This window comes from Ranitomeya imitator, chromosome 1 (assembly GCF_032444005.1).
Source record: "Ranitomeya imitator isolate aRanImi1 chromosome 1, aRanImi1.pri, whole genome shotgun sequence".
NCBI lineage: Eukaryota > Metazoa > Chordata > Amphibia > Anura > Dendrobatidae > Ranitomeya > Ranitomeya imitator.
Window position 1 is genome coordinate 1,231,372,527 of NC_091282.1, and position 17,772 is coordinate 1,231,390,298.

Consider the following 17,772-nt stretch of genomic DNA (forward strand, 5'->3'; position numbering starts at 1 on the left):
CCACAATATTTTCTGCGTTCTTGATAAATATAGCGGCAACATATTCCTCAGCGTCGTACAGAGATGGCCAGTGCTCACATCGGCCCGTGGCCCAGCGAGACTCAAAGACGGATATTTCCAGCACGGCCACAGTGGCCGGTGACTGAGGAAGCAGTGACCCTGTCAGCCAGTGTGGGGTGTGCAAATATGGAGGCGCTACCCCCCAAAATATGGGCAAAACGTGCAGTCATCATACAGATACATGTGTACACTACATGGGGAATGTCCCCCACATCTTACTCCGCCAATACAGATCATTATTCAGACCCATCGCCCCTGGTGTACGACATCCGGCCCCTCACCCTCCGGGTATGTAAGACATCCGCCCCTCACCCTCTGGGTGTGTACGACATCCGGCCCCTCACCCTCTGGGTGTGTACGACATCCGGCCCCTCACCCTCTGGGTGTGTACGACATCCGGCCCCTCACCCTCTGGGTGTGTAATACATGGCCCCTCACCCTCTGGGTGTGTAATACATGGCCGCTCACCCTCCGAGTGTGTAATACATGGCCCCTAACCCCCTGGGTGTGTAATACATGGCCCCTCACCCCCCGGGTGTGTAATACATGGCCCCTCACCCTCCGGGTGTGTAATACATGGCCCCTCACCCCCTGGGTGTGTATTAACATGGCCCCTCACCCCCTGGGTGTGTAATACATGGCCCCTCACCCTCCGGGTGTGTAATACATGGCCCCTCACCCTCCGGGTGTGTAATACATGGCCCCTCACCCTCCGGGTGTGTAATACATGGCCCTTCACCCCCCAGGTGTGTAATACATGGCCCCTCACCCTCCGCGTATGTAATACATGGCCCCTCACCCTCCGGGTGTGTAATACATGGCCCCTCACCCTCCGGGTGTGTAATACATGGCCCCTCACCCTCCGGTGTATAACATCCATAACCCTGGTGTACAACCTCCAGCCCCTCCTCCCCTGCTGTATAACCTCTGGCCCCTCGTCCCCCTGGTGTATAACCTCCGGCCCCTCGTCCCCCCGGTGTATAACCTCCGGCCCCTCGTCCCCCCGGTGTATAACCTCCGGCCCCTCGTCCCCCCGGTGTATAACCTCCGGCCCCTCCTCCCCTGATGTATAACCTCCAGTCCCTTCTCCCCTGCTGTATAACCTCCGGCCACTCCTCCCCTGATGTATAACCTCCGGCCACTCCTCCCCTGATGTATAACCTCCGGTCCCTCCTCCCCTGCTGTATAACCTCCGGTCCCTCCTCCCCTGCTGTATAACCTCCGGCCCCTCCTCCCCTGCTGTATAACCTCCAGTCCCTTCTCCCCTGCTGTATAACCTCCGGCCACTCCTCCCCTGATGTATAACCTCCGGCCACTCCTCCCCTGATGTATAACCTCCGGTCCCTCCTCCCCTGCTGTATAACCTCCGGTCCCTCCTCCCCTGCTGTATAACCTCCTCCCCTCCTCCCCTGCTGTATAACCTCCGGCCCCGCCTCCCCTGATGTATAACCTCCGGCCCCTCCTCCCCTGCTGTATAACCTCCGGCCCCTCCTCCCCTGCTGTATAACCTCCGGCCCCTCCTCCCCTGCTGTATAACCTCCGGCCCCTCCTCCCCTGATGTATAACCTCCGGCCCCTCCTCCCCTGATGTATAACCTCCGGCCCCTCCTCCCCTGCTGTATAACCTCCGGCCCCTCCTCCCCTCCTCCCCTGCTGTATAACCTCCGGCCCCTCCTCCCCTCCTCCCCTGCTGTATAACCTCCGGCCCCTCCTCCCCTCCTCCCCTGCTGTATAACCTCCGGCCCCTCCTCCCCTCCTCCCCTGCTGTATAACCTCCGGCCCCTCCTCCCCTGCTGTATAACCTCCGGCCCCTCCTCCCCTGCTGTATAACCTCCAGTGTAGAACATCCGTAGAAATGCTCGTCAGGATGAAGGGGCAAAAGTTCCCACAGACGCCTCCAATATCGAGTCTGCATCCTTCCCAGAGGAGGCGGGTCCATATTAATGTCTATGGGTGCAGGATGGGAGGTCAGAGACGCTCCTGGGGGGCTGCGGGGGCACATACTTTTCTCCCTATCATACGCCATGTACAGTAGGAGCGGGGGTGCGGTGCCCTCTTTCTCTCGGTCGCAGCGCTGGATTCACAAGGTAAATACGACCGGTGGCCAAAGTCTAAAGGTGAGTAGGAGGGCGCCGGCGGCCCGCGCTAATGGTTACCACTGACCTGTGTCCAAAATCCAACATGTCCCACCCTTCAGATTATACAGCCGATGCCGCGTGCACCCACAGCCTCACAATCACCACCAACCGTAGGAAAGTGTACAGCAGACACCAGCCCCACGGGGGCAATAAGGCCGGCTCATAGCCGCCTCCATAAATAAATAAATAATCTTTATTTTTATATAGCGCTAACATATTCCGCAGCGCTTTACATTTTGCACACATTATCATCACTGTCCCCGATGGGGCTCACAATCTAGAATCCCTATCAGTATGTCTTTGGAATGTGGGAGGAAACCGGAGTGCCCGGAGGAAACCCACGCAAACACGGAGAGAACATACAAACTCTTTGCAGATGTTGTCCTGGGTGGGATTAGAACCCACGACCCCAGCGCTGCAAGGCTGCTGTGCTAACAACTAAGCCACCGTGCCACCCATAGTCACATATACTGGTCCATACAGCAGAAAGGTGTACAGCAGACACCGGCCCCACGGGGGTAATAAGGCCGGCTCATAGCCGCCTCCATAGTCACATATACTGGTCCATACAGCAGAAAGGTGTACAGCAGACACCGGCCCCACGGGGGCAATAAGGCCGGCTCATAGACCCCTCCATAGTCACATATACTGGTCCATACAGCAGGAAGGTGTACAGCAGACACCGGCCCCACGGGGGCAATAAGGCCGGCTCATAGACCCCTCCATAGTCACATATACTGGTCCATACAGCAGAAAGGTGTACAGACACCGGCCCCACGGGGGTAATAAGGCCGGCTCATAGCTGCCTCCATAGTCACATATACTGGTCCATACAGCAGAAAGGTGTACAGCAGACACCGGCCCCACGGGGGCAATAAGGCCGGCTCATAGCCGCCTCCATAGTCACATATACTGGTCCAGACAACAGGAAGGTGTCCAGCAGACACCGGCCGCACGGGGGCAATAAGGCCGGCTCATAGCTGCCTCCATAGTCACATATACTGGTCTAGAATAAGAGTTGTACTAGGTATGTAAAAAATATAACAAAGTTTATATTGAATAGTTCCAGTAATAGAATACACATATATAAGAAGAACAGTCGATTACTGCCTAGCAAGGTAATACATTGTAAAGTGCATGTGCAATAAAATATGAAGGCCCCTGGGGGGCTTTTTTGCTACACATCCAGCCCAGGACCCATCTACCCTTGTCTGTGGTAAGTGTCTGCCGTCTCTCCCTGTAATTACGGATGCCCCGCTGTGGGGATGCACATACTGGGGGTTTTTGACTCTTAGCGGCAGGCATTTTCTCCAATGCCTTCATATTTTATTGCACATGCACTTTACAATGTATTACCTTGTTAGGCAGTAATCGACTAGGGAATGTATTGGGTCCTGGTTACCTTAGTGTTATCTTTGCACACGTATCAGTTTATGTCTGTTCTTCTTATATATGTGTATTCTATTACTGGAACTATTCAATAAACTTTGTTATATTTTTTTACATACCTAGTACAACTCTTATTTTCTCCTGTTAAACATAATATGTTGAGTGGGTATATTTTCTTTTTTGTGGGCTAATTTTTGCCCTTTCTGCTGACTGGAATATGTCAGTGAGGTTTTTGTGGCTATATACTGGTCTAGACAGCAGGAAGGTGTACAGCAGACACCGGCCCCACGGGGGCAGTAAGGCCGGCTCATAGAGGCTTCCATAGTCGCATATACTGATCCATACACACCAGGGTTACATGACCACTAGTCACACTTAGTTTGGCAGAGCAATTGCCGCAATCACATCACATGGATCAGCCGTTAGTGCTCATTTACTGCGGAGCACTGTCATTCACATCTGATACACATCTGCACCTTGCAGGGTGTTGTCGTGCAGAGTGCGGCGTATGACACAGGTGCCTGGTGTCTCGCCCTGTACAAAGTGCCATATAATACCTACGACAGCCCTGTGTAATCCTACATCTGTGACATTGCAACTCTAGCCCCTAGTGCCTGTTATGGCATGCTTGGGGTTGTAGTTTCTAGACTTCAGGTATGTCGATTGACAATCTGTTTAACTCTTCAAAGGCTGCTCAGGTCCGCGATCAGGAGTGGAGCCCACTACACAGTGTTATACAGCCAGTATCTGCCTCCCTAAGCTGTGTAACCACTTAAAGGGAATTGTTCACCAAATTTTTCATATTGAGCTGGACACACGATGTAATAGTGGCAGCACAACGGAATAAAACAAGTATTTTGTTATTTTATTTTGCCTCTCCGTTGCGGAGATATTAGCAACCAAAGTATTGGCACCTAATGAGTTAACTTTTTTTTACAGTTCAAGTGGGTGTTATTAGTTACATTTTTACTGGGGGCGTGGTCTTCTTGTCCCTGTGTGAGTTATCCAATCATAAACCGGCAGCAACATTCTAGAGGGTGGACACGCCCCCACATTGCTCAGGTTTCTCAGTGTGTGAGCTGTAAGATAACAGCTCTGACCTCAGGATTAAACAGTGCTGGGAGATTAGAGCAGAGATGACTGGCTTCTTTCCTTAGCCGTCTATGTGAAGCTCACAGTGCTGGGAGATTAGAGCAGAGATGACTGGCTTCTTTCCTAAACCGTCTATGTGAAGCTCACAGTGCTGGGAGATTAGATCACAGATGACTGGCTTCTTTCTTTAGCCATCTACAGTACAGACCAAAAGTTTAGACACACCTTCTCATTTAAAGATTTTTCTGTATTTTCATGACTATGAAAATTGTAAATTCACACTGAAGGCATCAAAACTATGAATTAACACATGTGGAATTATATACTTAACAAAAAAAGTATGAAACAACTGAAAATATGTGTTATATTCTAGGTTCTTCAAAGTAGCCACCTTTTGCTTTGATGACTGCTTTGCACACTCTTGGCATTCTCTTGATGAGCTTCAAGAGGTAGTCACCGGAAATGGTCTTCCAACAGTCTTGAAGGAGTTCCCAGAGATGCTTGGCACTTGTTGGCCCTTTTGCCTTCACTCTGCGGTCCAGCTCACCCCAAACCATCTCGATTGGGTTCAGGTCTGGTGACTGTGGAGGCCAGGTCATCTGGCGTAGCTCCCATCACTCTCCTTCTTGGTCAAATAGCCCTTACACAGCCTGGAGGTGTGTTTGGGGTCATTGCCCTGTTGAAAAATAAATGATGGTTCAGCTAAAAGCAAACCGGATGGAATAGCATGCCGCTGCAAGATGCTGTGGTAGACATGCTGGTTCAATATGCCTTCAATTTTGAATAAATCCCCAACAGTGTCACCAGCAAAGCCCCCCACACCATCACACCTCCTCCTCCATGCTTCACGATGGGAACCAGGCATGTAGAGTCCATCCGTTCACTTTTTCTGCGTCACACAAAGACACGGTGGTTGGAACCAAAGATCTCAAATTTGGACTCATCAGACCAAAGCACAGATTTCCACTGGTCTAATGTTCATTCCTAATGTTCTTTAGCCCAAACAAGTCTCTTCTGCTTGTTTCCTGTCCTTAGCAGTGGTTTCCCAGCAGTTATACCATGAAGGCCTGCTGCACAAAGTCTCCTCTTAACAGTTGTTGTAGAGATGTGTCTGCTGCTAGATCTCTGTGTGGCATTGACCTGGTCTCTAATCTGAGCTGCTGTTAACCTGCGATTTCTGAGGCTGGTGACTCGGATAAACTTATCCTCAGAAGCAGAGGTGACTCTTGGTCTTCCTTTCCTGGGGCGATCCTCATGTGAGCCAGGTTCATGGTAGTGCTTGATGGTTTTTGCAACTGCACTTGGGGACACTTTCAAAGTTTTCCCAATTTTTTTGGACTGACCTTCATTTCTTAAAGTAATGATGGCCACTCGTTTTTCTTTACTTAGCTGCTTTTTTGTTGCCATAATACAAATTCTAACAGTCTATTCAGTAGGACTATCAGCTGTGTATCCACCAGACTTCTGCACAACACAACTGATAGTGCCAACCCCATTTATAAGGCAAGAAATCCCACTTATTAAACCTGACAGGGCACACCTGTGAAGTGAAAACCATTTCCGGTGACTACCTCTTGAAGCACATCAAGAGAATGCCAAGAGTGTACAAAGCAGTCATCAAAGCAAAAGGTGGCTACTTTGAAGAACCTAGAAAATAAGACATATTTTCAGTTGTTTCACACTTTTTTGTTAAGTATATAATTCCACATGTGTTAATTCATAGTTTTGATGCCTTCAGTGTGAATTTACAATTTTCATAGTCATGAAAATACAGAAAAATCTTTAACCCTGCTGTTCTGTTGGTCAAAAATGACCGACTTTGAACTTCAATATTCTTTAAAATATTCAAGATGCGGCTCTGAAACCCGTGGCCGACCGACCCATCCTCATTTAAGTCAATCAACCACAAGTTTCAGAACCACATCTTGAACACCCCAAAAAATACCAAAGTTCAAAATAGGTCTCCCCAGACCGAACAGAACAGCAGGGTTAAATGAGAAGGTGTGTCCAAACTTTTGGTCTGTACTGTATGTGAAGCTCACAGTGCTGGGAGATTAGAGCACAGATGACTGCCTTCTTTCCTTAGCTGTCTATGTGAAGCTCACAGTGCTGGGAGATTAGAGCACATATGACTGGCTTCTTTCCTAAGCCGTCTATGAGAAGCTCTTCTATCAGCTCACCTCCTCTCATAGCACTGTCAGCTCTGCTGTACTGCCTCTTCCCCCTCACTGCTAATTAATGTCTATAAAATATACCATTTTTTTCTCTCCAGTAACAACACCGTGCTGCGTCTCCGCTTCAACCACTTCGCCACAGAGTGCAGCTGGGATCACCTATACGTGTACGATGGAGACTCCATATACGCCCCACTGGTCGCTGCTTTCAGGTAAGTTCTGGGGTCGCAGACATGATACTAATAACATCCATATTATAAATGTACGATGGGTCTGGAACAAGGCTGCTGTGTCCTGAAGGTGAGCGTACATGATCACGACTTTATTCGCTCTTTGTATCTGGTACTACCTCGCCTTCTGGGGTATTTAACCCCTTTACCCCCAAGGGTGGTTTGCACGTTAATGACCGGGACAATTTTTACAATTCTGACCACTGTCCCTTTGTGAGGTTATAACTCTGGAACGCTTCAGCGGATCCCAGTGATTCTGACATTGTTTTCTCGTGACATATTGTACTTCATGACAATGGTAAAAATTCTTTGATAGTACCTGCGTTTATTTGTGAAAAAAACGGAAATTTGGCGAAAATTATGAAAATTTCGCAATTTTACAACTTTGAATTTTTATGCAATTAAATCACAGAGATATGTCACACAAAATACTTAAAAATACTTAATAAGTAACATTTCCCACATGTCTACTTTACATCAGCATAATTTTGGAACCAAATTTTTTTTTTTTGTTAGGGAGTTATAAGGGTTAAAAGTTGACCAGTAATTTCTCATTTCTACAACACCATTTTATTTTAGGGACCACATCTCATTTGAAGTCATTTTGAGGGGTCTATATGATAGAAAATACCCAAGTGTGACACCATTCTAAAAACTACACCCCTCAAGGTGCTCAAAACCATATTCAAGAAGTTTATTAACCCTTCTGGTGCTTCACAGGAATTTTTTGAATGTTTAAATAAAAATGAACATTTAACTTTTTTTCACAAAAAATTTAATTCAGCTCCAATTTGTTTTATTTTACCAAGGGTAACAGGAGAAAATGGACCCCAAACATTGTTGTACAATTTGTCCTGAGTACGCCAATACCCCACATGTGGGGGTAAACCACTGTTTGGGCACATGGCAGAGCTCGGAAGCGAAGGAGCGCCATTTGACTTTTCAATGCAAAATTGACTGGAATTGAGATGGGACGCCATGTTTCGTTTGGAGAGCCCCTGATGTGCCTAAACATTGAAACCCCCCACAAGTGACACCATTTTGGAAAGTAGACCCCCTAAGGAACTTGTCTAGAGGTGTGGTGAGCACTTTGACCCACGAAGTGCTTCACAGAAGTTTATAATGCAGAACCGTAAAAATAAAAAATCATATTTGTTCACAAAAATTATTTTTTCACCCCCAATTTTTTATTTTCCCAAGGGTAAGAGAAGAAATTGGACCCCAAAAGTTGTTGTACAATTTGTCCTGAGTACGCTGATACCCCATATGTGCGGGTAAACCACTGTTTGGGTGCATAGGAGAGCTCGGAAGGGAAGGAGCGCCGTTTGACTTTTCAATGCAAAATTGACAGGAATTGAGATGTGACGCCATGTTGCGTTTGGAGAGCCACTGATGTGCCTAAACATTGAAACCCCCCACAAGTGACACCATTTTGGAAAGTAGACCCCCTAAGGAACTTATCTAGAGGTGTGGTGAGCACTTTGACCCACCAAGGGCTTCACAGAAGTTCATAATGGAGAGCCGTAAAAATAAAACAAAAATTTTTTCCCACAAAAATTATTTTTTAGCCCCCAGTTTTGTATTTTCCCAAAGGTAACAAAAGAAATTGGACCCCAAAATTTGTTGACCAATTTGTCCTGAGTGCGCTGATACCCCATATGTGGGGGGGAACCACTGTTTGGGCGCATGGGAGGGCTCGGAAGGGAAGGAGCTCCATTTGGAATGCAGACTTAGATGGAATGGTCTGCAAGTATCACATTGCATTTGCAGAGCCCCTAATGTACCGAAACAGTAGAAACCCCCCACAAGTGACAACATTTTGGAAACTAGACCCCCTAAGGAACTCATCTAGATGTGTTGTGAGAGCTTTGAACCCCCAAGTGTTTCACTACAGTTTGTAACGCAGAGCCGTGAAAATTAAAAAAAAAATCTTTCCCCCAAAAATTATTTTTTAGCCCCCAGTTTTGTATTTTCCCGAGGGTAAGAGGAGAAATTTGACCCCAAAAGTTGTTCAATTTGTCCTGAGTACGCTGATACCCCATATGTTGGGGGGAACCACCGTTTGGGTGCATGGGAGGGCTCGGAAGGGAAGGAGTGCCATTTGGAATGCAGACTTAGATGGAATGGTCTGCAGGCGTCACATTGCGTTTGCAGAACCCCTAATGTACCTAAACAGTAGAAATCCCCCACAAGTGACCCCATATTGGAAACTAGACCCCCCATGCAACTTATCTAGATGTGTTGTGAGAACTTTGAACCCCCAAGTGTTTAACTACAGTTTATAACGCAGAGCCGTGAAAATAAAAAATCTTTTTTTTCCCCACAAAAATTATTTTTTACCCCACAGTTTTGTATTTTCCCAAGGGTAACAGGAGAAATTGGACCCCAAAAGTTGTTGTCCTATTTGTCCTGAGTACACTGATACCCTATATGTTGGGGTAAACCCCTGTTTGGGCACACGGGAGAGCTCGGAAGGGAAGGAGCACTGTTTTACTTTTTCAACGCAGAATTGGCTGGAATTGAGATCGGATGCCATGTCGTGTTTGGAGAGCCCCTGATGTGCCTAAACAGTGGAAACCCCCCAATTATAACTGAAACCCTAATCCAAACATACCCCTAATCCCAACAGTAACCCTAACCACACCTCTAACCCTGACACACCCCTAACCCTAATCCAAACCCTATTCCCAACTGTAAATGTAATCTAAACCCTAACCCTAACTTTAGCTCCAACCCAAACTGTAGCCCTAACCCTAGCCCTAACCCTAGCCCTAGCCCTAACCCTAGCCCTAACCCTAGCCCTAACCCTAGCCCTAGCCCTAGCCCTAACCCTAGCCCTAACCCTAACCCTAGCCCTACTAACCCTAGCCCTACTAACCCTAGCCCTACTAACCCTAGCCCTACTAACCCTAGCCCTACTAACCCTAGCCCTACTAACCCTAGCCCTAACCCTAGCCCTAACCCTAGCCCTAACCCTAGCCCTAACCCTAACCCTAGCCCTAACCCTAGCCCTAACCCTAGCCCTAACCCTAGCCCTAACCCTAGCCCTAACCCTAGCCCTAACCCTAGCCCTAACCCTAGCCCTAATGGAAAAATGGAAATAAATACATTTTTAAAATTTTTCCCTAACTAAGGGGGTGATGAAGGGGGGTTTGATTTACTTTTATAGTGGGTTTTTTAGCGGATTTTTATGATTGGCAGCCGTCACACACTGAAAGACGCTTTTTATTGCAAAAAATATTTTTTGCGTCTCCACATTTTGAGAGCTATAATTTTTCCATATTTTGGTTCACAGAGTCATGTGAGGTCTTGTTTTTTGCGGGACGAGTTGACGTTTTTATTGGTAACATTTTCAGGCACGTTACATTTTTTGATCGCTTTTTATTCTGATTTTTGTGAGGCAGAATGACCAAAAACCAGCTATTCATGAATTTCTTTTGGGGGAGGCGTTTATACCGTTCCGCGTTTGGTAAAATTGATAAATCAGTTTTATTCTTCGGGTCAGTACGATTACAGCGATACCTCATTTATATCATTTTTTTATGTTTTGGCGCTTTTATACGATAAAAACTATTTTATAGAAAAAATAATTATTTTTGCATCGCTTTATGCTCAGGACTATAACTTTTTTATTTTTTTGCTGATGATGCTGTATGGTGGCTCGTTTTTTGCGGGACAAGATGACGTTTTCAGCGGTACCATGGTTATTTATATCTGTCTTTTTGATCGCGTGCTATTCCACTTTTTGTTCGGCGGTATGATAATAAAGCGTTATTTTTTGCCTCGTTTTTTTTTTTTTCTTACGGAGTTTACTGAAGGGGTTAACTAGTGGGCCAGTTTTATAGGTCGGGCCGTTACGGACGTGGCGATACTAAATATGTGTACTTTTATTGTTTTTTTTTTTTTTATTTAGATAAAGAAATGTATTTATGGGAATAATATATATATATTTTTTCCATTATTTAGGAATATTTTTTTTAATTTTTTTTTTTACACATTTTGAAAAAATTTTTAAAACTTTTTTACATTGTCCCAGGGGGGGACATCACAGATCGGTGATCTGACAGTTTGCACAACACTCTGTCAGATCACCGATCTGAGAGCAGTGCAGGCTGCTTCACAGTGCCTGCTCTGAGCAGGCTCTGTGAAGCCACCTCCCTCCCTGCAGGACCCGGAACCGCGGCCATCTTGGATCCGGGTCTGGAGCAGGCAGGGAGGGAGGTAAGACCCTCGCAGCAACGCGATCACATCGCGTTGCTGCGGTGGGCTCAGGGAAATCCCGCAGGGAGCCCCCTCCCTGCGCGATGCTTCCCTGCACCGCCGGCACATCGCGATCATCTTTGATCGCGGTGTGCCAGGGGTTAATGTGCCGGGAGCGGTCCGTGACCGCTCCTGGCACATAGTGTCGGATGTCAGCTGCGATAGACAGCTGACACCCAGCCGCGCTCGGCCGCGCTCCCCCCGTGAGCGCCGCTGATCGCGCTGGACGTACTATCCCGTCCGTGGTCATAGGGTCCCACCCCACCTCGACGGGATAGTACGTCCGATGTCAGAAAGGGGTTAATGAACTGTTGTGTCGTTAATCCAATTAACCTCCGGGTCCGTGTATACGAGTCTCCTGATCAGTCGCATTAAGCCGTGCCAATGAAACTCCTAGACGGGAGACGTACAATTATAATTATGGCACCTTTGTGTGAGCCACAATATTTGTTTTGGTGTTGTGTATATTTTAATCATCTCCTGGAGTTACACTCAGGATTTGAATGACTTTGGTGCACTTTAGTAGTAGGTAGTAATATGTATTGTTGTGGTTGTTTTTTTTTAAATAAAGGTTACTTTTATGGATGTATCCCTTTCTTGGGGAATGTTTTTAATCTGTTACTGAATTTGAGATTGTTTCTATGAATTTGTGTCCACAGACTAGAAACATCTGGTCAGTCCACACTGTACTCTGCACTGACGTTCTAAAATGTCAGTGCAAAGTGAACAGCTTGCAGGAGACTTGAGGCTGTGAGGGTAGGAGTGGAGACAGTCAACATAGTTATATTCTTATTCATAGGGGGCAGTATTATAGTAGTTATATTGTTGTATATACGAGCAGTTTTATAGTAGTTATATTCCTGTACACAGGGGGCAGTATTATAGTAGTTATATTGTTGTACATAGGGGCAGTATTATAGTAGTTATATTCGTGTACATAGGAGCAGTATTATAGTAATTATATTCTTGTACATAGGAGCAGTATTATAGTAGTTATATTCTTGTACATAGGAGCAGTTTTATAGTAGTTATATTCTTGTACATAGGAGCAGTTTTATAGTAGTTATATTCCTGTACACAGGAGCAGTATTATAGTAGTTATATTCTTGTACATAGGAGGCAGTATTATAGTAGTTATATTCTTGTACATAGGGGGCAGTATTATAGTAGTTATATTCTTGTACATAGGAGCAGTATTATAGTAGTTATATTCTTGTACATAGGGGGCAGTATTATAGTAGTTATATTCTTGTACATAGGAGCAGTATTATAGTAGTTATATTCTTGTACATAGGAGCAGTTTTATAGTAGTTATATTCCTGTACACAGGAGCAGTATTATAGTAGTTATATTCTTGTACATAGGAGGCAGTATTATAGTAGTTATATTCTTGTACATAGGGGGCAGTATTATAGTAGTTATATTCTTGTACATAGGAGCAGTATTATAGTAGTTATATTCTTGTACATAGGGGGCAGTATTATAGTAGTTATATTCTTGTACATAGGGGGCAGTATTATAGTAGTTATATTCTTGTACATAGGAGCAGTATTATAGTAGTTATATTCTTGTACATAGGGGCAGTATTATAGTAGTTATATTCTTGTACATAGGAGCAGTATTATAGTAGTTATATTCTTGTACATAGGAGCAGTTTTATAGTAGTTATATTCTTGTACATAGGAGCAGTATTATAGTAGTTATATTCTTGTACATAGGAGCTGTATTATAGTAGTTATATTGTTGTACATAGGGGCAGTATTATAGTAGTTATATTCTTGTACATAGGAGCAGTATTATAGTAGTTATATTCTTGTACATAGGGGGCAGTATTATAGTAGTTATATTGTTGTACATAGGGGCAGTATTATAGTAGTTATATTCTTGTACATAGGAGCAGTATTATAGTAGTTATATTCTTGTACATAGGAGCAGTTTTATAGTAGTTACATTCCTGTACACAGGGGGCAGTATTATAGTAGTTATATTGTTGTACATAGGGGCAGTATTATAGTAGTTATATTCTTATACATAGGGAGCAGTATTATAGTAGTTATATTCTTGTACACAGGAGCAGTATTATAGTAGTTATATTCTTGTACATAGGGGCAGTATTATAGTAGTTATATTCTTGTACATAGGAGCAGTATTATAGTAGTTATATTCTTGTACATAGGAGCAGTGTTATAGTAGTTATATTCTTGTACATAGGAGCAGTATTATAGTAGTTATATTATTGTGCATAGGGGCAGTATTATAGTAGTTATATTCTTGTACATAGGGGCAGTATTATAGTAGTTATATTATTGTACATAGGGGCAGTATTATAGTAGTTATATTCTTGTACATAGGGGCAGTATTATAGTAGTTATATTCTTGTACATAGGAGCAGTATTATAGTAGTTATATTCTTGTACATAGGGGGCAGTATTATAGTAGTTATATTGTTGTACATAGGGGCAGTATTATAGTAGTTATATTCTTGTACATAGGAGCAGTATTATAGTAGTTATATTCTTGTACATAGGAGCAGTATTATATTACCGTATATACTCGAGTATAAGCCGACCCGAGTATATGCCGACCCCCCCCCCCCCCCCCTTCCTAATTTTGCCACAAAAAACTGGGAAAACTTAATGACTCGAGTATAAGCCTAGGGCGGGAAATGCAGCAGCTACCGGTAAATGTCAAAAGTAAAAATAGATACCAATAAAAGTAAAATTAATTGAGACATCGGTAGGTTAAGTATTTTTGAATATCCATATTGAATCAGGAGCCCCATATAATGCTCTATAAAGTTTGATGGGCCCCATGAAATGCTCCATATTAAAATATGTATATATAATATATATAATCCTGCATACAGGGTAATAAGGGCCTCATAAAATGCTCCATAGGCACATTTGCCCAATATAATGCTGCACAAGAGTTATGGCCCCATAAGATGCTCCATACAGTCACTGCCCCTTATAATGCTGCACAAGTGTTATGGCCCCATAAGATGCTCCATACAGTCACTGCCCCTTATAGTGCTGCACAAGTGTTATGGCCCCATAAGATGCTCCATACAGTCACTTGCCTCATATAGTACTGCACAAGTGTTATGGCCCCATAAGATGCTCCATACAGTCACTTGCCTCATATAGTGCTGCACAAGTGTTATGGCCCCATAAGATGCTCCGTACAGTCACTGCCCCTTATAGTGCTGCACAAGAGTTATGGCCCCATAAGATGCTCCATACAGTCACTGCTAGAGTTGAGCGACCTTGACCTTTATAGAGTCGAGCCGGGTTTCGCGAAACCCGACTATCTGAAAAGTCGGGTCGAGTGAAATCGGCCGATTATGACGTAAAGTCGGGATCGACCGAAACACGAAACCCAATGCAAGTCAATGGGGCAGCATAGTCGGCAGTGAGTGGGGGCCAGGAAAACACCTAGAGTGCCCATTTTAATGTCAAAACCATCCATTCTTCTTAATGAAGCTTGTCAAGCGTAATTTACCTTATAATAATTGGAAGGCATTTGAAATTGGGGGTCATTTGGCTAAAGTTGTGTGGGGTAGGGCTGGGGTAGGGCTGGTTCAAGTAATTAGTGGGCCCAGGAAATCTGGACCACGTCACGGCAGTGGAGCAGGGAGAGGTAAGTATTTCAACTTTGCAAGTGCTGTGATCCTGAGCAAGCAGGGGGGGCCCACTTGTTGGCATTGGCACTGGCACAGGGCCCCTCAAAGTACAGCGGTGTGTTTGCACGGCGGGGGCGCCTCCCACCGGCAGCAACACTTTTGCGTACTATGAGAGGCCCTGTGCCAGTGACGTCGCCAACTAGTATTCCTCCCCCCACCTGATGAAGGAACCTGCACTTTCATCTGCACCTTCCTCTTTGTCCCCGTGTAAGGTGGTATGGTATGCGGGAAGAGCAACCTGACTTTCAGCAGGGTCACAATGTTGTTGTGTAGCATGCACGGGGAATGTTGCGTTATGGGTCAATGTACCAGCAGACTCATCTATCACTGGCTGGGCAATGGGCACGATGAAGTGGAAACACAGATATAGGCCCAAAGAATAAAGTGGGCTAAATGCAGTTCAAAATTGGTAACACAGGAATAACCAGGGGGCATTGCAGTGGAGGACAACTGGAATGAGAGGCTGACACAGAGAGTAGGCCCAAATCAGTAAGTAGTCGAAATGCAGTTCAAAATTGGCAACCGTAGTAAACAGGCGGCACAGCTTTGTTCAGTGGAGGAGAACAGCAAGGAGTGGCAGACACCGATAGTAGGCCCCAACCCAACTAGTAGGCCAAATGCAGTCTAACATTAACAACTACTTAACGAGAGCCTGAAAATGGAATTTCAGGACAGGAAACCAGGAGAACAGCAAGGAGTGGCAGACACCGATACTAGGCCCCAAACCAACTAGTACGCCAAATGCAGTTGTTCCATTTAACCACAATTTAATGAGAGTCGGAAGACCGAAGCAATGGCAAGGAAACCTGGGGAACACCTTGGAGTGTAACACACCATCTCTCTCCACCCCATACCCAATTTGTAGGCCTAATGCAGTGTAGTTTCCAAGAACTACTAAACGAGAGCCGGAAGATCGAAGCTCAGGAAAGGCAACCTGGGGAACACCTTGGAGTGTAACACACCCTCTCTCTACACCCCATACCCAATTTGAAGGCCTAATGCAGTGTAGTTTCCAAGAACTACTAAACGAGAGCCGGAAGATCGAAGCTCAGGAAAGGCAACCTGGGGAACACCTTGGAGTGTAACACACCCTCTCGCTACACCCCATACCCAATTTGAAGGCCTAATGCAGCGTAGTTTCCAACAACTACTAAACGAGAGCCGGAAGATCGAAGCTCAGGAATGGCAACCTGGGGAACACCTTGGAGTGTAACAAACCCTCTCTCTACACCCCATACCCAATTTGTAGGCCTAATGCAGCGTAGTTTCCGACAACTACTAAACGAGAGCATGAAGATCGAAGCTCAGGAAAGGCAACCTGGGGAACACCTTGGAGTGTAACACACCCTCTCTCTACACCCCATACCCAATTTGAAGGCCTAATGCAGTGTAGTTTCCAAGAACTACTAAACGAGAGCCGGAAGATCGAAGCTCAGGAAAGGCAACCTGGGGAACACCTTGGAGTGGAACACACCATCTCTCTACACCCCATACCCAATTTGAAGGCCTAATGCAGCGTAGTTTCCAACAACTACTAAACGAGAGCCGGAAGATCGAAGCTCAGGAAAGGCAACCTGGGGAACACCTTGGAGTGTAACACAACGTCTCTCTACACCACGGAAGGGCTGATTCTTAGGAAGGAAGGCTGTTGGAAATAAGCATTGCGCGTCCGAGGGTGATTATATTCTTATTAGGTATATACTCACCCTCGGACGCGCCCTGCTTCTTTATTTGGAATGAATGTTTATTTGCAATGTGGTGTTGACTTTCTCTATTATTTTGGTAATTAATGATTTTATTATTTTCATTGTTTTGCATCTTCTCGGCAATAATATAAAGAAGACGCGACAGTACAACACTCGGTGGATGCCATATGTGTGTTTTCAATTTAAAAAACCTTTCAGTTAACTACTTGCAGGAGAAAGTAATTGTAGCTGGTGGCCATTTTTAGTACTGTACCAGATTTTAGTTGTGTGTTTGTTTTTAATGTTAAAATGTCTGCATTTGATATCTCTCCAGTATTTTCTTTTTTGTAAGCAAAATACTTATTTTTATATTTTCTGATGTTGGTTCCAGGGGTACACGGGCAGCAGTGCCCTGGTCAGTGTAGTAGTAGTTGAAAGAATGGACCGCAGACAGGCATCGAAGGCCTAAAATAAAAAAATTGGGCTGGCTGTAGGCAATTTTAAATTGGTTCCAGGGGTACACGGGCAGCAGTGGTGTGGTCAGTGGAGGCCTAGTGGAAGGAGTGACCGCAGACAGGCATCGAAGGCCTAAAATAATAACACATGGCTGTAGGCAATTTTAAATTGGTTCCAGGGGTACACGGGCAGCAGTGACCTGGTCAGTGTAGTAGTAGTTGAAAGAATGGACCGCAGACAGGCATCGAAGGCCTAAAATAAAAAAATTGGGCTGGCTGTAGGCAATTTTAAATTGGTTCCAGGGGTACACGGGCAGCAGTGGTGTGGTCAGTGGAGGCCTAGTGGAAGGAGTGACCGCAGACAGGCATCGAAGGCCTAAAATAATAACACATGGCTGTAGGCAATTTTAAATTGGTTCCAGGGGTACACGGACAGCAGTGGTGTGGTCAGTGGAGGCCTAGTGGAAGGAGTGACCGCAGACAGGCATCGAAGGCCTAAAATAATAACACATGGCTGTAGGCAATTTTAAATTGGTTCCAGGGGTACACGGGCAGCAGTGGTGTGGTCAGTGGAGGCCTAGTGGAAGGAGTGACCGCAGACAGGCATC

The 17,772-nt window shown here is 45.3% G+C and overlaps 1 protein-coding gene across 1 annotated transcript in view; it reads left to right on the top strand.

The window, feature by feature from the left end:
* Positions 1 to 17,772, top strand: part of ATRN (attractin) — a 222,363-nt gene that overhangs the window by 42,360 nt on the left and 162,231 nt on the right. Inside the window, exon 3 of the mRNA XM_069745133.1 lies at positions 6,951 to 7,064. Within this exon, the coding sequence (XP_069601234.1) occupies positions 6,951 to 7,064 (114 nt within the window). The remainder of the gene's footprint in view (positions 1 to 6,950; positions 7,065 to 17,772) is intronic.